We start from the raw sequence: 18,698 nt of genomic DNA, 5'->3' as shown, positions 1-18,698 counted from the left end.
CAGAGTTTTAACCACTGGACCACCAAGGGAAGTCCCTACACATTAGCCCTTGATTCCCACCGGAAGATAAGGATTTGGCTTTCTTTCCTCCTTCCTCCCTGCCACACATGCAGGCTTGATAGTAATAAAAGATGTCCTCATCTTCCTCAGGGATAATTTTGGTTAGATAGGGCTTCACCACTTTTATTATTATGACTTGTTAAGCACTGTTTAGTTGGGCCATATAGTATATATATAATGTACATGCAGTGTTGCTGCAGTTTTTTAGTTTCCCCGGAATCAATAATTGTTTCCTTATTTCTATATTTAGGCCTATTTTGAGTGTCCTTGTTATTTTAATTTGTCCTAATGTCTACATTTCTATTTACTTGCTTTTTAAATTTTCTATCTGAAGAAATGTAGTTACAGGAAATTAGATAGCGGAAGCTCTGTCATCCTTTGGTCTCCTTCCCCGCAGCCGCCACTACGTTGATATTACCTTGATTTTTAATTCTTGCTAATTATGGATATATTTTTTCTTTTCCTCTGGCCTTACCTATTTTTCAAACATATTTATTTGTATTTTCCTTCTTTCTGGGAGATTTTCTCAATCCGATCTTCCAATTTTCAGTTTTGTTCCATTCTGCTGTTTATGCCATACATTGTGTTATTTCAGTTGTTGTATTTTTCATACCTAGTAGTTTTGCATGGCTCTTCCCTATGTTTTCTTGTTCTTCTTTCATGTCTCTGTATTTCTTTTAGTATAGCTGTTTTTAAATTCTTGGTCATTCACTTCTAAAATTTCTGCTGCTGATAGAATCTGTAGTTGATTGTGCTGTCTCTGTTTTGAACTGGTTGTACTTTTCAAATACCTTGTTATTTTGGCCTGTAAGTTCCTTCTCCTCCAGGAGTATCAGCTGTTCCATCGGGTGTTAGAATGGAGGAGGCCACACCCTGATCCATGCTAGTCCATAAGCTCAGGGTAGGGGTGTGTGAGTCCTAGGGTGGGGAACCCCAGGCAGCAGAAGAGCCACAGTTGATTCCCTTCCCCCACTAAACAGCTCTTCAGGTGCAGGTGTCACCCTTTGCTCCCCCAGCAGCACTAGAAGCAGGTGCTCCTAAGTTGGAATTCATAGCTCTAGGGGTTGGAGCAGGAGGGCTTGAGGAGGAACTGCCCTCGCTACTTAGTCCCTAGCTGTTCTCCTTAGTGCCTCACAAGGCAGGACTTCTATGCCAAAACCTCTGTTTTAGAAAAAGTATAGGAGAATGTTTTTTAACTTGGAGGTATAGAAACAAGACAGAAATTTCTATATGACAGTGGGCAGTATAAGCAAAGATAAAATCATGACAGACTAGGAGGATGTATTTAGAACACTTACACCAGATAAGGGATTAATATCCAGAATATATAAAAACATTTACAAGTAAGAAGAAAAGGAGAAAAATGAACAAAGGTTATAAATAGACATTTCACAGAAGAGAAGAAAATATGAGTAGTCAGTGGTCTGGGAAATGTGAGTTAAAATAGTGAAATACCATATTTTGCTCATTACATTGGCAGGTATTCAAAAGGTTGAGGATATCTGGTATTGGTGAATATATTGGGAAATGGATGTGTGGTGGTAATGCTATAAATTGGAATAGCCTTTTTAAAGGAGGCTTTGACAGTTTCTTGTCAAAATGAAAAATGATACTCTAGCAGTTCTAAGCATCCATCCTAGGAAATCTTCACCACGAATAAGAGAGCTGCATAAGGACATTTACTGCAGCATTTTTGGTTATAAATAAAAGTTATTAAAAGAAAAAACCCTGCAGGGTCCGTCAACTGGTAACTGGTTAAATGAATTAATAGTACATCCATACAGTTAAATGAAATGAAATGATCCATTTGTAGATATAGAAATTTTGCATAATTCATTAATTATAAAAAATTATAGAATATTACAGTATGAAACCACTTATGGTAAAAAAAAAAAGCTAAATAGTTTAAAAGTTTAAATGAAAACATGGATGTTCTCTTAATTTTGAATGCTGTTACCACAGAACGCCTGTAACACAGCAGAAAATTTTTCCTTCAAAACAAATGGGAAAAAAGTTGGTCTGTGGGAAGATTTAAGATTCCAGAGATTGCTGGATTTTTCGTATGTTTTTGTTATCCAAAGATATTTAGCATTTATAAAAATAATTTTATAATCTTTAATTTGAATGTTCATATTTTAAACTTAAAATATTTGTGAACCCCTTAATAAGATCCGTCTGATGGCAGTGACGTGACATTGTGGTCTCTAACAGAAGGAAACTGGGCTTTTGCCTTGGGCCCCACTGCTTGCCCCGAACAGTATCCCGTCAGCAGAACCACTCACACCAGTATCTGACCTCAGACTTCCGAAACACAAGCCCGACTTCAGCCTGCTCCTGATCGCCTCTGCTAATGGAGGCCCCTTGAGGTAGAAAGTATCCAAAATAAAAGATAATCACCAAGTCATTTATATTTGATTTTGAAGTACATTACAGAAATTGCTTTGCAACAAATTTTCCTCCCTAACGGTAAAACAAATGCACATCCATTAGTAGTGAGTGTCCAGCTGTTTGATGTCACGGCGTCCAGAATGAGAGAGTGAATTTACCGCATATGTGCCAAATAGATAATATACTTGAGATGATTGAAAATTGATTATGCTGTCAATAAAAATGCTTTCTTCCTGCATTAGTGGCGTATTCTGAGTGGCTTCAGTGAACTGACTGAGAAAAGGTCTCTGAATTGCAGAGTGTGTAGGAGAATATCCCATTTTAAGGACTAGCATAGATCTTACCTGCGCCATTGCTACAATCACAAGGTGATTGTGTGGGAGGATGAAAAGGAGACCTGCAACTAAGGCCATGTTGACTATTTTATCTTTTGCAGAATTAGTGTTGTTGGCCTTTCCCCCCATTTTTCTAAAGCAGCCTATAAGATTGCAGGAATACAAGAAGAACCAATGATTAGGCATCAAGGGTTAGTCGAGAAGATACTGTTCAATGTATTGAGCTAGAAAAAGTGGATCCTGCCTGTTCAGAGCTTTGCTCTGAGGTCCATCTTTGAACAGGAAGGTTTAAAAATAAATGTATTTATTTAAAAATAAATTTTTTCTCCGATTGTGAAAGTAGTGTATTTCTTTATTCAGCAGATATTTATTTAGAACCTCTATGTGCCAGAATCTGTTCTAGGTCAGGGGATTTTGGTGAATAAAACAAAATCCCTGCTGTCATACTGTTTGCATTTGTGTTGTGTGTGTGTGCATGTGTGTTGGGGCATGTTTTAGATAGGGAAGAAAATAGTATTTGGAAGACTACCACTGGTATCATCTTAGGGTAGTCTTCCTTTTCTTTTTTAATGTGCAGATAAATTGCTTGATGTAAGACAGTTGTTATTGTCTTAACCATCTATGTATGGTTGAAACCATATATATCAGGGGTCCCCAACCCCCAGGCCACGGACCAGCACCAGTCCGTGGCCTGTTGGGAACCGGGCCACAGAGCAGGAGGTGAGTGGCGGGCGAGCGAGTGAAGCTTCATCTGCCGCTTCCCATCGCTTGCGTTATCACCTGAACCACACCTCCCGCCCCCCGCGGAAAAATTGTTGTCTTCCACGAAACCGGTCCCTGGTAGCAAAAAGGTTGGGGACCAATGATATATATATGATTCTATAACTCACTTTTTTTCAGTTAACACAATATTATGAGTATTTTCTCATTCAATATTCTTTGACATAAATGTCTAATCCATTATAGGTGATAATGTATTCATTCCCCAGTTAATAGACATTTAGGATATTTATCTTGCTATTTTAACTAATGCTACAATGAGTATCTTTGCACCTCATCTTTACTCTCATTTGAATCATCTTCTAGATTTATTTTAAAAATAAAGGTTGAATAAATTTTGGCAAGTTTAAGTCCTGATCCAGACCGTCACCTGTATCGTTTCACCCATTGACAAAGAGCATAACATTTCTCTTCTTAACTTTGTAGGAGGCAAAAAAGATAGAAAAATCTTCCCCTTCACATGTTCGTTTTTACCTTTCATTTGTGCATGCTGAGCAGTCTGTTTTAACTTTAGCTCATTACTATTCTCGCTATTCTCGTGGCTGTGTTGCAAAGGCTTCCCAAGGCTTCTGTTTTTGATCAAGTGATTGCAGCATACCAGGAAGTCAGTGTTGAAATACATTTTTTCTGGCATTAACTCTCAGTTCTCACCAGGCTAGTCCCAAACCGTGCATATTAAATATATCCCTACCTTGGAAATACCTCTTCTAGGGGAAAATTGAATAGTGACAGCATTAGAATCATTGACAGAATTATCTGGCCTGTTGTAATTTGTAATTTAAGGATTTAGTGTGTCATTGCTAATAGTGCCGAGAGTTGAGTTGAAATGGCATGGCCGGACTCTTTGTCTGAACTCTGTGTCTGAGTGGGCTTGTGTTGGCCGTTGGAAGTTTCGTCAGCTGGCACTTTCAGGGCAGCTTGATTAAAAGGATGGCCAGATCTGTGTAGCTCAGGGTATTCCTCGGCTGTAGAGTAGTTACATAGATTAAGAAAAGGGACTTTTAAAAGCTGGTGGCTGAATATCACCTTGAGAGTTGAATAGTAATTAACTTTATTTTTAATACAAGAAAGTTACTTCATATGAGAACTGGAAAATGCTCACGATGTGAGTAAAGAGCAGTAATTATTTTATTGTCTCAAGACGATAGCTAGAGGGTACCAGAAAGAACTAACTAAACAGCCTGGAGAATAGCCTATAAAGTTAATCACATTGCAGAGGTACAAAAATGTAGAGTCTTGGCTCTGGTCCTGTCTGGTAGCCATGCTTAATTCATCCAGAAAAGGTGAATGAATCAGCTTTTCTGGGTTGCTGAAGGGCTGTTATCTGCATAGGCAGGTAATATTTCAGAGATTTTTCAACAACAGTAAGAACTGTAGGACTTGGTAATACTACTACTATCTTGTACGTTTCTTAATTTGTGACTTTCCTAAAAATCCTGCAGAAGAGAAAATCGACTCTTAGAGAGGTTCTTTGATTTACCTAAAGTCATAGAACAGATACCAACTCTCCTGATTCTTAACCCAGTGAGTCATTTCTACTTCACCTTGAGGCCTATGGGCATGTGTGTCTACATCAATAATCCATTCCTGACAATTAGATATTCTACGTAGGAATACCAGCCAGGAGACTATTTCTTACAATTTTAAATAATAAAAATTAAAATGTATTACATGTCAATTTAAAACTCCATGCCAATTTCCTAAATATTAATACAGCAAGATGCCCCTGTATAAATAACAAATATATTGGATGTTAGATGCTAAAAACTAAATCCAAATAGTTCCTGCGCTCCAAATAGTTAATATAGTTGGTGGGAAACTATTGCTTTGTTTGCAGTAAGTAGTACATGGCACATCCCCTTGGACACTTCATTCTCTTCACAATGTCCACACAGAATTCCGATGTTCTGTCAAGAATGTAACTTTTCCTTTTCCTGTATATCATCTTGTCTAAATTGTTTTATTAAGTTTTAGGTGTGTGTGTGTGTATTAGCGTTACCTATATAAGCAACTGATGGAGGGATTTCCCTGGTGGTCCAGCAGTTAAGACTCTGCGCTTCCACTGCAGGGGGTGCAGGTTCCATCCCTGGTTGGGGAACTAAGATCCCGCATGCTGTGTGTGTGGCCGGAAAAAACAACAACAACAACAACAACAAATGATGGAAAACATGAATGTTTGGATACTAAAAACCACAGGGAAATGTCAACTAGAGAGATGGTCTCTAGGGTCTGCCTGTTAATAACCTGGCTGTAAGCAGAGGACATTAAAGCTAAAGCCAGTGAAAACTGCAGTCACACTTAGTCACACTTCGTTCCATACTTTGGGTTAATGCAAATGTGTAGTTCAGAAAACCAGGCTTCTCTGGCACATCTTCACAAGGATGGCTGGCCAAGCCCAGTGTGTGCTGGAGCAGAGTCACTGGGAAAACGAAAAGTAAACGTGGAGCTACACACACACACTAAAGACTGAGGATATTTCAAGGAACTGGCTTCATTTAAGAGCTTGGACCTGTAACAGAAGGTCTTACTTGCCACTGTGTGTCTGTGCGGGCTCACTGGAGTTTCGGGTGGTTGCACGCACAGCTGTAGTGAGACTACGAGATGGCCAGTCTGAATCTTTGCCCTTCCCCTGCCTACTGCCATGCTTTCCCATCCTTTGCTTTCCTAACTCTGAACATCCCATTTTCAGTAAATGAGTTTTGGAGTCTGTCGCACGTAAGGGGTGGGAGAGGTGAAGAGAGGGCTGGCTTGGTATCATAACTTGGAGATTGTGGCAGTGAATTGCATTTGGCTGAATTCTCTGATATGGAAAGGAGGCAACCTTTGGGGAATACATAGAGAAAATTTTGTCTGTAGCTGTTAATAGTCACTGATTCTACTTATTATTTTATATTGTTTTCTAATACAGTTTGGCTTGAATATTTACACTTTAAAATACATTGTTTTTTTATAAATTACTTTCACTTTTTTTTTCTTTATATTCCAGTTAGAAAACTATTTTTTTTTTTTTTTTGTAATTGTGTATGTAAGTATGTCATGACTTTGAATTTCATTTCAGGTAGTAAAAGGAGAGGTAAGAACAAAATAATTGTTTAAAAAGGGTGTGTGTTGGTCCTGGGATTTGATTTTACCTGGTTTAAAGCTCTAATGAGGTAGCTTGTTACTGTTTCACGGATGTTGGTAGAAGACACAGTATTCTTGGGAGAGGGACAGAGCCTTACTATGCTAGATGCTCAAAGTGTTTCTTATTTTCTTACAAAATCTGTATGAGGTAGATTTTTTAAAATTTCTTTTAATATATATATATATTTTTTATAGAGTCAAAACAGACTTAAGCAATTAAGTAACTTGCACAAGGTTTTCCCAGCTAGTAAGAAGATTGGAACCAGTTTTTCTGAGCCCAGTTCTCTTACCTCTGTATACTGTAGTATACAATTCTCTTAGTCCCCAGTTTGTTGGGTGGAGAGATCTGTGTATATCTTTAGATCAAGATTTTAAATTCTGTGTATTTTGCTTTGTATTCTTACTGATTTCTAGTTTTTTGATATATCAATTTCTGATGGAAATGTTAAAAATCGATTGTGGATTTTGTCCATTTATCTATATAATTCTGACTTTCAAGTTTATACATTTCAAAGCTATATTTGGAAGTGATATATAATTATAAACTACATAATTATAAAAATTAAAATTTATATAATTGTAAATATAAAAAATACAATGCTATATATATTTACGTATTTCAAAGATATATAGCTTCAGGCAAATTGTTCTTGACAAACTGCTTTCCTTCTTTATCACTGTTTACTTATTTTGCCTTATGTTTACGTACTATTAATATTACTATAATATGTGAGCTAATTTGAGAGTTGGTATTTGTCAGATACATCTTTTTTCATCTCCTTATTTTCAGTGTTCCTAATTGGTTTTATCTCTGGTGTGTTTCTTATCAGAAACATACAGCCATAGTTTTGTTTTTTTAAAATCCAGTCTGGTAACCCCTGTCTTTTGAAAGCTCGCCCCCCGACCCTAATCTGTTTAGAACCTGCATTTTGTTTCGTATTTTGAGTGTCATAGTTCAAAGTGTAATGGAAATTTCTCAGAGCCAACGTGGTACTGCTGGGGTGAGCTTTGGGCACAAATGTGTGCATTTTAACTCAAGCTCTCTGTCATTAGTAGTAGCCCCTTAGCAGGTTTGCATCTCTAGAGCAAACTTAAAAGACCATGTTAGAAAGGAACGTAGCTTCTTGATTATTTGAATACATTCTTTGGTTTGGAGTAAAAGGACTGTAGAATTAAATATATATATGGCATAAGAAGTTGAAAGGATTTTACTTTAAGGAGGAGAAGTAAAAACTACAGAATTGGAATCTCAAGAAATGACTCCTGTTTTTTATAGAGTCACCTATGCTGTGTGGAATACAATATAGTTAGAAGCTTTTAAGCTGAAAGAACACAGTATGCTGTTTATCAAACATTCTAGGGAAATGAGCATATCATTCTGAATGTTCCCTTTTTCGCTCATTCATTATATTATAGAGGAATAAATTGCTTGGACAACTTAAAGTGCTGAGTTGTTTATCATTTGAATAAACAGTAAAGGTTTTTCAAAGTAAACATAGTGTGACAATTCTTGTTGTGTAAGTTTTTAGGGTAGAACTCTTGTCAATTTTTCATCTCAATAGCAAAGTAGAGCCATAAAGAAAGAGTTAGGGATAATATCTACATTCAAGGTGAAAGATGATGAACAGCTGACTGTAAAGATTCCTTGAAGGCTAAGATCTACCCAAAACTGAGATCCCACTAAGGGAAGAATTCAAGAATGGCCAGGATATTTTTTTCTATAACAGGATGAATAAAGGTGACAAACTTACTGAGGTAAGCCTGTTGAGAACAAGCCTCATAGATACCTACGTGGACAGGGTTTACACACACAGATAAATACTACTTTTTTAATTGATTAAGAGTTATAATTAATAAAAGTCTCTTGTAACTGTCAACTAAAAAGTGGTCCAAGTTAGGAAGGAAGTTAAGCTGCTGGACTTGGTGTGTTTTGCCTTTCTTTGTCAGTCTCAGCTTTTCCCTACTAGGTCATTATTTGTCATGTTTTTTCCATCTAAGAAAAGTGCACCTGTATCCTGCAGGAAACACTGGAAATGCTGTTGGGGCAAATAGCAGAGGCAGTGCCATCCCCAGAGTAGTGGTGGCAGCGTGTGTTGTCAGATGCCGCTGCACTCTGTCACCATGCCGCCTCTCCTCTGTGCAGTGTGGCTTCCTGTTGTGGTGCATGGCTCCCAGCCCGGCCAACGGAGCGGACCTGCTCTACACGCGCATCATCCGTCCTTTATTCCTGAAGCACGAGTCGCAGGTAGACAACATGGTGAATGACTTGAAGGACAAAGCCAAAGAGACTGCAGATGCCATCTCTAAAGAAGGTATGGCTCGGGGACAGCTGATTCAGCGTGTGAGAGGACATGGGATATACTGAGCCCACGTAACAAGCTTCCTCACTTTGTGTCCTATAACCTTTCCTCAGCCGTGTGCCAGGGCTAGTCCGGGATTTCTTTCCCAAGACTTTGCCTGTTGCCTTTACTTTTCCCGACATTCTTCTGCCATGTCACATAAAACACATCATTCGGTCAGCACTTTAGGAAAAATGACTTTCCTTTGGTGGGTAGAGATTTCAGAGAGTCATCTGTATTTATACACAAGTGCCATCTCTTTATTTCATTTCAGGTTGAACTGCTTAATATGCTGTTCACACCGCTTTTGTTAGAGGGCCAAGAGAATGCCCTCTCTCTCAGCTCTCCTGATCCTTTCATTCAAATACTTATTTGTAGAGGTGCTTGATATGTGCCAAGCATGTTCATAGCACTGGGCATGAACCAGGGAACCAGATAGACCAATGGACCATAGTGAACTCATGAAGGTTACAATCTTGTTGAGAGAAAGAGAGAGACAATACCATTGAAAAGCAAGTTATATGGCATACTTAGCAGATGATACAGAGAAAGATTAAGCAGATAGAAAGATAGAGAGTGCCAGGGGCTGATGGGAAGCTTACAATTTTCAATAGAGTGATGTAGCAAATCCTCACAAAGAAGGCTGTACTGAGTCCAAGTTGAAAGTGTTAAGGGTAGGAACCATGGGGAAGAAAGCTGCAGATAGAAGAAACGGCATGTGCAAAAGCCGGGAGTGGGCAGAGTACGATTGGCAGGGGGTGACCTAGAGGGAGAGTTGAAGGAGACAAGGTCAGAGAGGCTGGGGAGTGGAGCTGGAAGAGGACAGATCATATAGTACCCACCAGGCTGCTGTAAGGGCTTTGGGCTTTTATTCTGCGTGAGATGGGCGTGAGCTGGGGTGCCATTGGAGAACTGTGAGCAAAGGAGCAACATGATTCGTCCTCTGTTGGAACAGGCTTATGTTGGCCACTGTATTAAGAATAGACTGAAGGGGGACAAGAAGGAAATCAGGAGACCAGATAAAAGGTTATTGCGGTGATCTGGCTGAAGGTGGTGGTGGTGGCTTGTTTGTAGTGGTAGCAGTAGGAGGTAAGAAGTCAGATCCTTGCTATATTTTGGAGTTAGAACCAGTAGGATTTGCTTATGGATCAGGCATGGAGTATGAGAGAGGAGTCAAGGACGAGGCCAAGTTTTTTTAGCCTGAACACATGGGAGGATAGAATTGCCACTGAGCTGGGGAAGACTGGGTGTTAACAGGTGTAGAGGGGAAAATAAGGAATTTAGTTCTGGACATAACTTTGTGTCTACTGGGTACATGGAGAAGTCAGCACAGCCAGGTGGATATGGATGTTGAGAGTTCAGGAGACAGGATAGGGCTAGGGATAGAAATTTGGGGGAGGGGGGTTACCCACATATGGACAGTATAATAAGCATGAGACTGGATGAGATCACAAGGGAGTGAGTGTAGTTAGAAAAGAGGAAGTCTGAGGCCTGGGCCCTGTGGCCACCAATATTTGAGATCGAAGAAATGAGAAGCAACTGATAAGACTGATAAGGACTGGCCAGTTGAGCAAGCAAGAAAACTCGAGACTGTGGTATCCTTGGGGCCAAGTGAAGACACTGTTTCAAAGAGGAGGGAGGGGTCTGTGGTCACACGGTACAGATGGGTCAAGGAGGCTAAAGGCCGAAAACTGACTCTTGGATTTAGCAGTGAGGAAGGCACTAGTCGTCTTGACAAAACAGAGTTTGTGGGGTGGTGAGAGCAAAATCCTGATCAGAATGGATTTTATGGGAGGAAGGGCATAAGAGAACATAGATTAGTCTTTTCAGAAGTTTCCCGCAGAGAGGAGTAGAAGAATGGGGCTGTAACTGGAGGAAGGTACTAGGGTCCTGAGGATGTTTTTTTCTTTTTCTTAAGGTAGAAGAAACAAAGTAGGTTTGAAAATTAATAGGAATGATCCAGTAGAGAGCAAAAAAATGATAGGAGTGAGGAGGTGAATTGCTGGAGCTCTGTCCTGGAATAGACCAGAGGGGACAGGGTCTAGAGTACAAATAGAGGGATCGGTCGTAGGAGCAGGAACAGTTTAGAATCATAGGAGGGGAATCAGTGTTGATGGGTGAAGATGCTGGTAGCTGAGTGTATGTGATGGTGAGAGCTTACAGAAGTGATTTTCTCATCACATCAAATTCCTCAGTAAACTAAGAAGGTCAACTGAGAGAGGGTGGGGAAGGAGGTGATAGAAAGGGGAGATGGTATGAAATAGTTACTTAGGACGAGGGTCAGCAAGCTTTTTCCGTAACGGGTCAGATAATAAATACTTCAGCTTTTGCCGGCCGTCAGGTCTCTGTGGCATCTACTCAACCCTGCCATTGTAGCTTTACGCAACACACAGCCAGAGGTGACACGGTGACCGGTGCGTGTGACTGTAATGTGCTGGCCGCTCTAAGACAGGGGCGAGTGGATGGACTAGGACAGTGTCGTGTGATCGCCAGGGGGCATTAGAGGCTCACGGGAGGTTTGTGTTCCTGGACTTACAGTGAGGCCGCGTAGTCTGCTTGTGTCTTCTTTTCCAGCCACATTTCCAGCTGTGTGGGTGCAGCTGTGGGATAGATGGAGAGCTGCATCCGGGTTGACTTGGTTAAGTGGGAGCTCTGAAGGGGGACCTAATGAGTGGTTCATGTTTGATGGCGGAGGAGGGAAGTGAGGACAAAAGGGAAGTGAGGAACAGTGAAAGGGGTGATAGAATCGATGGCTTATACAACCAGGTGGTGGGGGAAGAAGAACTCGGAGTCAGGAAAATAGAGGGAGCGGGCTGCAATGGTAGGAGGTGATGGTGGAGTGGGACGCTCGGCGCTGAGACCGGAGAGAGGCAGCCATTACTGGTTGTGACAGTGAGGACGTGAGGTAGGCTGGAGCAGGTAGGGTGGAACGTCAAGGTTTTTGGAGGGGAGGAACCAAGAGGCCAGGATACTGGAAGAATATCGTAATTACTGATAAAGTAAGAGTAGTGCTAGAGAGTGATATTTAGTTTGGAGTTAAAATCTTAAAGAAATGAGGCAGCACAGCCCAAGGGTCAGTGGACTGGAAAAAGAAGGGCTAGTGGGAAAGATAATTTGATGACATGAGATTCTGAACATGGCCCTGAAGAACAAAGGACGCTTTCTGGACCTCCAGACCCAGTAGTACCAGGGTCATGGAAGGAAAAAACAGCCGAAACTTGAGAAAGCAGTGTCCTTAGGGGACAGCCACGTTTCTTTAAAAGGAACAAGGTGAAGGAAACATTCAGAGAAATGGATGAGGATAGAGGAGATCTCGCTAATGATGGGACTTAAATTCCAGAGGGCACAGTAAGGGTTTTAAAAAGTGGAGAATGGGCATAGAATTAGAGAATTAAAAAAAAAAAGTTCTACAATAATGAGAAAGTGGGAGACAAGAGGTGACCTGGCCCCTGAGGAAGGAAGATCCCCCAGACGGTCCCCCGGCAGCTGTGTGTCCCCGCAGTGGTGTGCTCTCCCCCCACCCCCCCAACAGGCCGTTCTCTCCCGACGCCCGCTCCTGGGCACATGGCTCCAGTCTCCTTCAGAACGTTTTTTAGTTTCCTCACATCCTCCCGCTTTGGGATCGCCAGTTCCTTTTTAAGAGATTTCTTAACTGTTCCTCCTTGCTCTTAGCCTAACCAGCAACCTCTGGTGATGTCATTTCTGTCTAATTTGCCCACATTTCTTAGTCTTTGGTTCTCTCAGATCTCAGTACTCTGAAATCCGATTTTACTTTGATACATTCCTAAACACAGGTGTGAGAATGAAAATAAGTTAAGAGGAATTTAGGTGCTGACACATTTTAGACTTTTCTCCCAGTTTCTGGATTCTCCAAAAAGGACATTTTTGCAAAAGGCTAGTTAAGAGAGAAGCTGCAGTTTCTGTGTAAACTTTGTTCAGCAATTTTAATTGAGTGAAGGGAGAGCAGCTGTCAGGCAGCTGGTGAACAAGGAGGGCCTCCTTGGCTGGCATTCCCCTTGGGGCTCCATCAAGAACAGCTGCAGTTTGTGGAATCTCAGGAGGCCTGGAGGCTTCCAGAACACGCCCCCCTGCCCCATCACGCATATCACACTCACTCTTACGGCACATTTCAAGCCACTTGGTAATTAGGCAGGGTAGGTGGGGCTTAATCTCCCACAGATATAAGAATATTTTCCTGATGAATGTAGCTTCGTGCCATGAACTTGAACACTTACAGCAAACTCTTCCCATCATAAGCAAACTCTTCCCATCATACAAGGAAATGGTGGCACAACGATAAAACATAAACATGCATGTAAGTATTCCGTCATTTCTTGATTCGGGGAATGATGGTTTTCTCTGATTTTTGTCACCAAGGCATAGACAGCCGACCCTGTTGTCATCAGACTGAGACATAGTGAAATTGTACAGGTGAGCACTCAGGCACAAAGGAGAATTTCTTGAATGTGCAGGGGACACTATACGCTCAAGGAATCTCTACTTCTTGTGATACTTAAAGGAGGACAGAGGGCAATGGCTTAGGTGACAGTCACTACAAGGGGGCTAGGCCAGACGATCTTCAGTAACTCTGCTCAAGTACTCAGGATTTGCCCTTGAAGAGGTCTCTTGTCCATTTCCGGGAAACTCTCCTAGCCCTGCCCACAAACCTCGGTATGTTCTCATCTGAGCATGAGTCATCCAAGTTGTTAATCTAGTAGCTACATTAGGCACAGAACCGCATTGCAAATAGCTCTGATGCAATTTTCTTTCCTCCTAACAGCCAAGAAAGCTGCTGTGAATTTACTGGGTGAGGAAAAGAAGAGCACCTAAATCACTGACTGGATGAAACCTTTCTGCCCTCTCTGTACCTTCCTTTTAGAGCTTGATGTTATATTAGGAACTGTGGTATAATCATTTTAATAATGTTGCCTTGGAAACATTTTTGATATATTAAAAAAAGGAATGTGTAAGTTTTTTTGCTTACTTTTACTGTCTGTATACACAGGGAACATTTAAATTTAATGCAATGGGCAGTGTCCAAGTTTTTGGAAAGTACATTTTGCCTCTGGGTAGGAAAAGACACATGTCACCATCCTGCAGGAAAAATAAACTTAAAATTATATATCCTACAGGCTTTGTACTTTAGTGGGCTCTCTCTGCATGCATTTTCTCTGTACTTTTAGGATACTCTATAACGGTCTACTTCATGTAATGTACAATTTTGCATTAAATGTTTTTAATGTATTTGTGCATACACACGCATAGGGAAATGTTACTGTCTGTGCGTAATGCTCATGGGGAGCTCCTGCCAAAGGCTGAAGGTTCCACTGTGCTGGTGTGATCTGAATAATACTTTAGAAAATTAATACACATGAGTAGTGTTTCGAGTGAACAGTTAAGTGATAAATGAGGCTGAACTGGAGGCTGGCCTGGTGGTTTTCCTAACATTGTAGCAGCTGAATACAAAAACAGCTTTGTAAAGCAGTCAGTTGAGTGATAAATGGGGAAAGGTACACACACACATCACAGCTCCCAGTTCTGCAGAACTACTAATATTGTCTTGTAGCTTTTTAAAAATTGGCTGATAAGCTTTCAATCTGTTTTTAAGATGCTATAGTGGAAACCATCCCTGGTTTCACCTTCATAGCTGAATAATATGTTGGTTTAGTCTTGTTTCTTTTCCAGTCTTTTTAAAAGCAGTTAAGGAACCTCCAGAGGCTTGCCCACTTCTGATTACATGTACATTCTTGTTTTTATCATTAGCAACTACATGCTAATGATGACACCAGGCTCTAAGAGCAATTCTCGGAGAAGAAAGGAAGTATGATATAACCCATAATCCAGTTGGCAGTGGTTAAGACAAACGGCCTTCACCTTCTTTCCCTGGCCTTTAAGGTCAAACACCAGATGCTTCCCTAGTTTACAAATCAGAATCATTTGTAGTCCATTTACACGCCTTCATCTTTATGCTTTACTTTGATAAACTGCACACAACCTCATAGTTTAAGTACAGAACACAAAGTTAAAATTAATGTCACTAGCTTGATTAGCCACATAGCTTATAGGGACCTTGACAACTTGTCTGTACTACAGAATCTGAGCTTTGCACCAACCATACTGCTAGGATGCTTCTGAATTAGACTAAACTGACCAAACAAGAGCATAACAAAACTAAAATTAAATATCCAGGCCTGTAAAATATTTCTTAAAGCAAATAAAGATGATTAGTTCCCTTTTAGATAACAATTAGGTAAAATCATGATGTCTCATGAAATCATTTCTCATGAAATATCAAAGATATCAAAAATAGGGGATAATATCACCCTAATAATAATATGGATAATATCACACCCAATATTATAATAATATTTTTTTGGGGGGGAATGTGATGATAAGGCATCTTATTAACCATACCTTAAAAAATAAAAAACTTTTGGAAAGCAAACAGAATTACTTGTTATTGGAAGAAAAATCAAGCCTTAGGTTAAAGATTTTAAAAAGTACCTCTAGGAGTATTTAAATCCCTTTCCCCATAAATAAACTATGCTTTTCTTGGTGACAGAAGAATGAAAATTAGCAACTTCTAGCTAATCAGAATATATAATCAGATTAGTATACAAAATATGTAACTTTTAGTATACAAAGTATCAGGCAAGGTGGAGCATACAAGTTACTATTGCTCATAACTACTTACAGGCTAGTATCAGTTTTAAAACTACTATACTAAGAAAATTCTGAATGCAATATTTTTTATCCCTATAGCTTTATCCTGCAGTGCATTCTGTAAGAAATTTTAGTTACTGTTTTTGGCAGTCAACGTGTACATATTAATGACAGGAGAACTTATGAGTTGAGCAATTCTGTCTGTTTCGTTTTCCCAAATAAGATATTGCCATGGCTAGAGTATTTGAAAAACTAATCGAGCCTGTGTCTAGCTATAAGACAAGCATTTGTTTATACATGAACACTATTTCGGGGATATGTAAAGGCAAAGAATTCCTACGACAATTCTTCTCCTACTTAAGAGCTTCTGATTGACAATTACTGCTACTCTGGGGAGTCTTCTGCCTACAGCCTGAAGAACATGAGCATAGCCTTTAAATAAGTTACCAACTATCCTGAAGATGTGATACAGTAAATGAAAATGGATGTAAATAAAATTCCGTTATCTCATTGAGCTGTTTTAGTTCATTTTATCTGATGGGGCTTAAAAGACTTTCCCTAAAAACATACCAACCAAAAAAAGTTTCTACCAGTAATTAGCATGAGATGGAGAGGAAACCTAAACTACTCTTGACCTTTGAAATAACACAGGTTTGAACTGCACGGGTCCATTTACATATGGATTTTTTTCAATAAATACATACTACAGTACTACACGATCTGCGGTTGACTGACTATCCAGTTGCAAAACTGCAGCTCTGGAGAGCCGTTTGTTTGCAAAGTTATCACTGGATAGTTGACTGTGATAGTTGTCAGCTGTACTGCTTTCTACTGGCATAATGTATTACACACAGTCGCATACAGCTACTAGTTGGTGTTATTATTGCATGTAAGTATATTTTGATGTAGTAAACACATATGTGCCTCCAAATCACTCTGTACTTTAAGAGACCAAGAAAAGAACTTGGGATTTTATTAAAAAGACCTACTTCTGGAGGGCGTACTTTGGTCAGCTTCATCTCCTGCATTTGCTTATTACATGTCTGTATGTCTAGAATCATGGTGTTTAGAGTAATAGATACAATTCACATCCTTAGCCATCAAATATTACAGTTCTATATAATACAGCAGGAGAAAGTAAATATATTTGAGAATGACCTTATTTAAAAGTTTTTCTGGCTGCTTACTACAGTATTAGCTTATAAAGTATCTTTGTAAACACACACCTCAGAGAACTAAGAGAAATAAAGAGGTTATTTGGTCAAATTAGTGGTTCTCAAACTTGTGTGCATCAGGATTTCTTGGTGGGGGTTGCGGGATCGGGAATTGGTAAAACAGATTGCTGGCCTCATCCCCAAAGTTCCTGATTCAGGAAGCCTGTGGCAGGGCTGAAAAATCTGCATTTCCAACAAGATCCGAGGTGATGCTAATGATCCAGGAATCACAATTGGACACAAAACCACTGGGTTAGATTAATGCTCTCTTTACACTTAGTATACAGAGGTCTTCAGGCCTGGGCTGTGCATTACAATCATCTGAGCAGCTTTCAAAAAATACTGGTATCTGCCTCCACTACCAGAAATTCTAACATTAACCTGCTATACACCCAGGTGCCAGTATTTTAAAACTCTTCAGGTGATTCAAACATGCAGCCAGGGTTGAGAATGTGAAATAAGATTCGTATTTATGGCAAGACAAGAAAAATTTAAACATAAAAATTCTTCTCTGTCCTTTGGTCTCCCCTCTCCCCCCAGTGTGCACTGTGTACCCACATTATGCATTGACCAAAGCTCCCCCATTAGCAGGAATACCTGCTCAACCATAAATAGCAACATTCTCCTAGCATCAACAAGACAACTCCTTGAAAGATAACAGGCTTCTTGAGCTTGTAAAGGTTCACATAACCCACCACGATGGCGCTTAGATCTGGATTATGAAAACTGTCAAGTACAAACACATCATTTAACATACAGCCCTGTCTTAAAAAAAACCATATATAAACTGTGTCTTGACTTCTAATGGGCAGAACAATTCTCAGAGCTTTCTGAGATGCTCTTCCCGGGTTTGAGGATGCTCAATCCTCAAATTTGGCTTGAATAAAATTTTCCCATTCTTTCTTAGATCAACTGATTAAATTTTTCGCCAACAAGAACTACTGGTAGAGACTACTAGTAAGGTCGAGAATCCCAAGGTCTGGAGAGTTTGTCTTAGCTCATGAGTTCACCTGGTGTGTTAGTTTCCTATTGTTACTGTAACATATTACAACAAATTCAGTGGCTTAAAACAACACAGATGTATTAGCTTACAGTTCTGAAGGTCAGACATCCAAGAGGTTGGCAGGGCTGCATTTCATCTGGAGACTGTAGGGGAGAATCCATGTCCTTGCTGCTTTCAGCTTCTACACGCTGCCTGCATTCCTCGTTTGTGGCTACTTGGTACTCTGACCTCTGCTTCCCTTTTATAAGCACCTTTGTGATTTACATTGGGCTCACCTGGATAATCCAGGATACTCTCTGCAGCTCAAGATCCTTAATCTCATATGCAAAGCCTTTTGTCATGTAAAGTAACATACTCACAGGTGGTTTTGTTTTTATTGTTTTTGTTTTTTTTCCGCGGGGGCGGGGCCAGTGGTAGGGAGAGCGGCCCATTCTGCCTACCCCACCTAGTCTCTCTTTGGGTACAGAAATTTCATTATAGTTACCCTCAATATCAAAACAACTGTAAAGAGCATCTTAATGTTGGGAGGAAACTAAAAAAAAAAAAAGGGTTTAGGGAAGAACTATTCATATCCAAGTAAAGACTGGAGGTTTATCCTCTGGAGATAGTAAGAGGATCTTTGGAGTAGGGGACACAGGCAGAGTTAAGGGAAGGAAGTTGTATTAAAAACAGGATTGAGCAACTAAATGCTGAGACCCATTAGCCCCACCCTGCCTTCTCTCACTAGGCTCCCAGATCTTTATCCTCCTGGAAGCTTCTTAGACTTCTCTCTGGGGAAGCACATCAGCCTAAG

At 40.1% G+C, this 18,698-nt stretch overlaps 1 protein-coding gene across 1 annotated transcript in view; it reads left to right on the top strand.

Annotated features, from left to right (window-relative positions):
• Nucleotides 1–16,198, top strand: part of REEP5 (receptor accessory protein 5) — a 43,445-nt gene extending 27,247 nt beyond the window's left edge. The window contains exons 4-5 of the mRNA XM_060009023.2: nucleotides 8,830–8,998; nucleotides 13,806–16,198. Coding sequence (XP_059865006.1) covers nucleotides 8,830–8,998; nucleotides 13,806–13,855 — 219 coding nt within the window. The 3' untranslated portion in view covers nucleotides 13,856–16,198. The remainder of the gene's footprint in view (nucleotides 1–8,829; nucleotides 8,999–13,805) is intronic.
• Nucleotides 16,199–18,698: the final 2,500 nt, after the last annotated feature.

This window comes from Delphinus delphis, chromosome 3, assembly GCF_949987515.2.
Source record: "Delphinus delphis chromosome 3, mDelDel1.2, whole genome shotgun sequence".
NCBI classification, from domain to species: domain Eukaryota; kingdom Metazoa; phylum Chordata; class Mammalia; order Artiodactyla; family Delphinidae; genus Delphinus; species Delphinus delphis.
The sequence above is the reverse complement of the archived record's forward strand: the minus strand, read 5'-3'. Positions and strand labels throughout refer to the sequence as shown.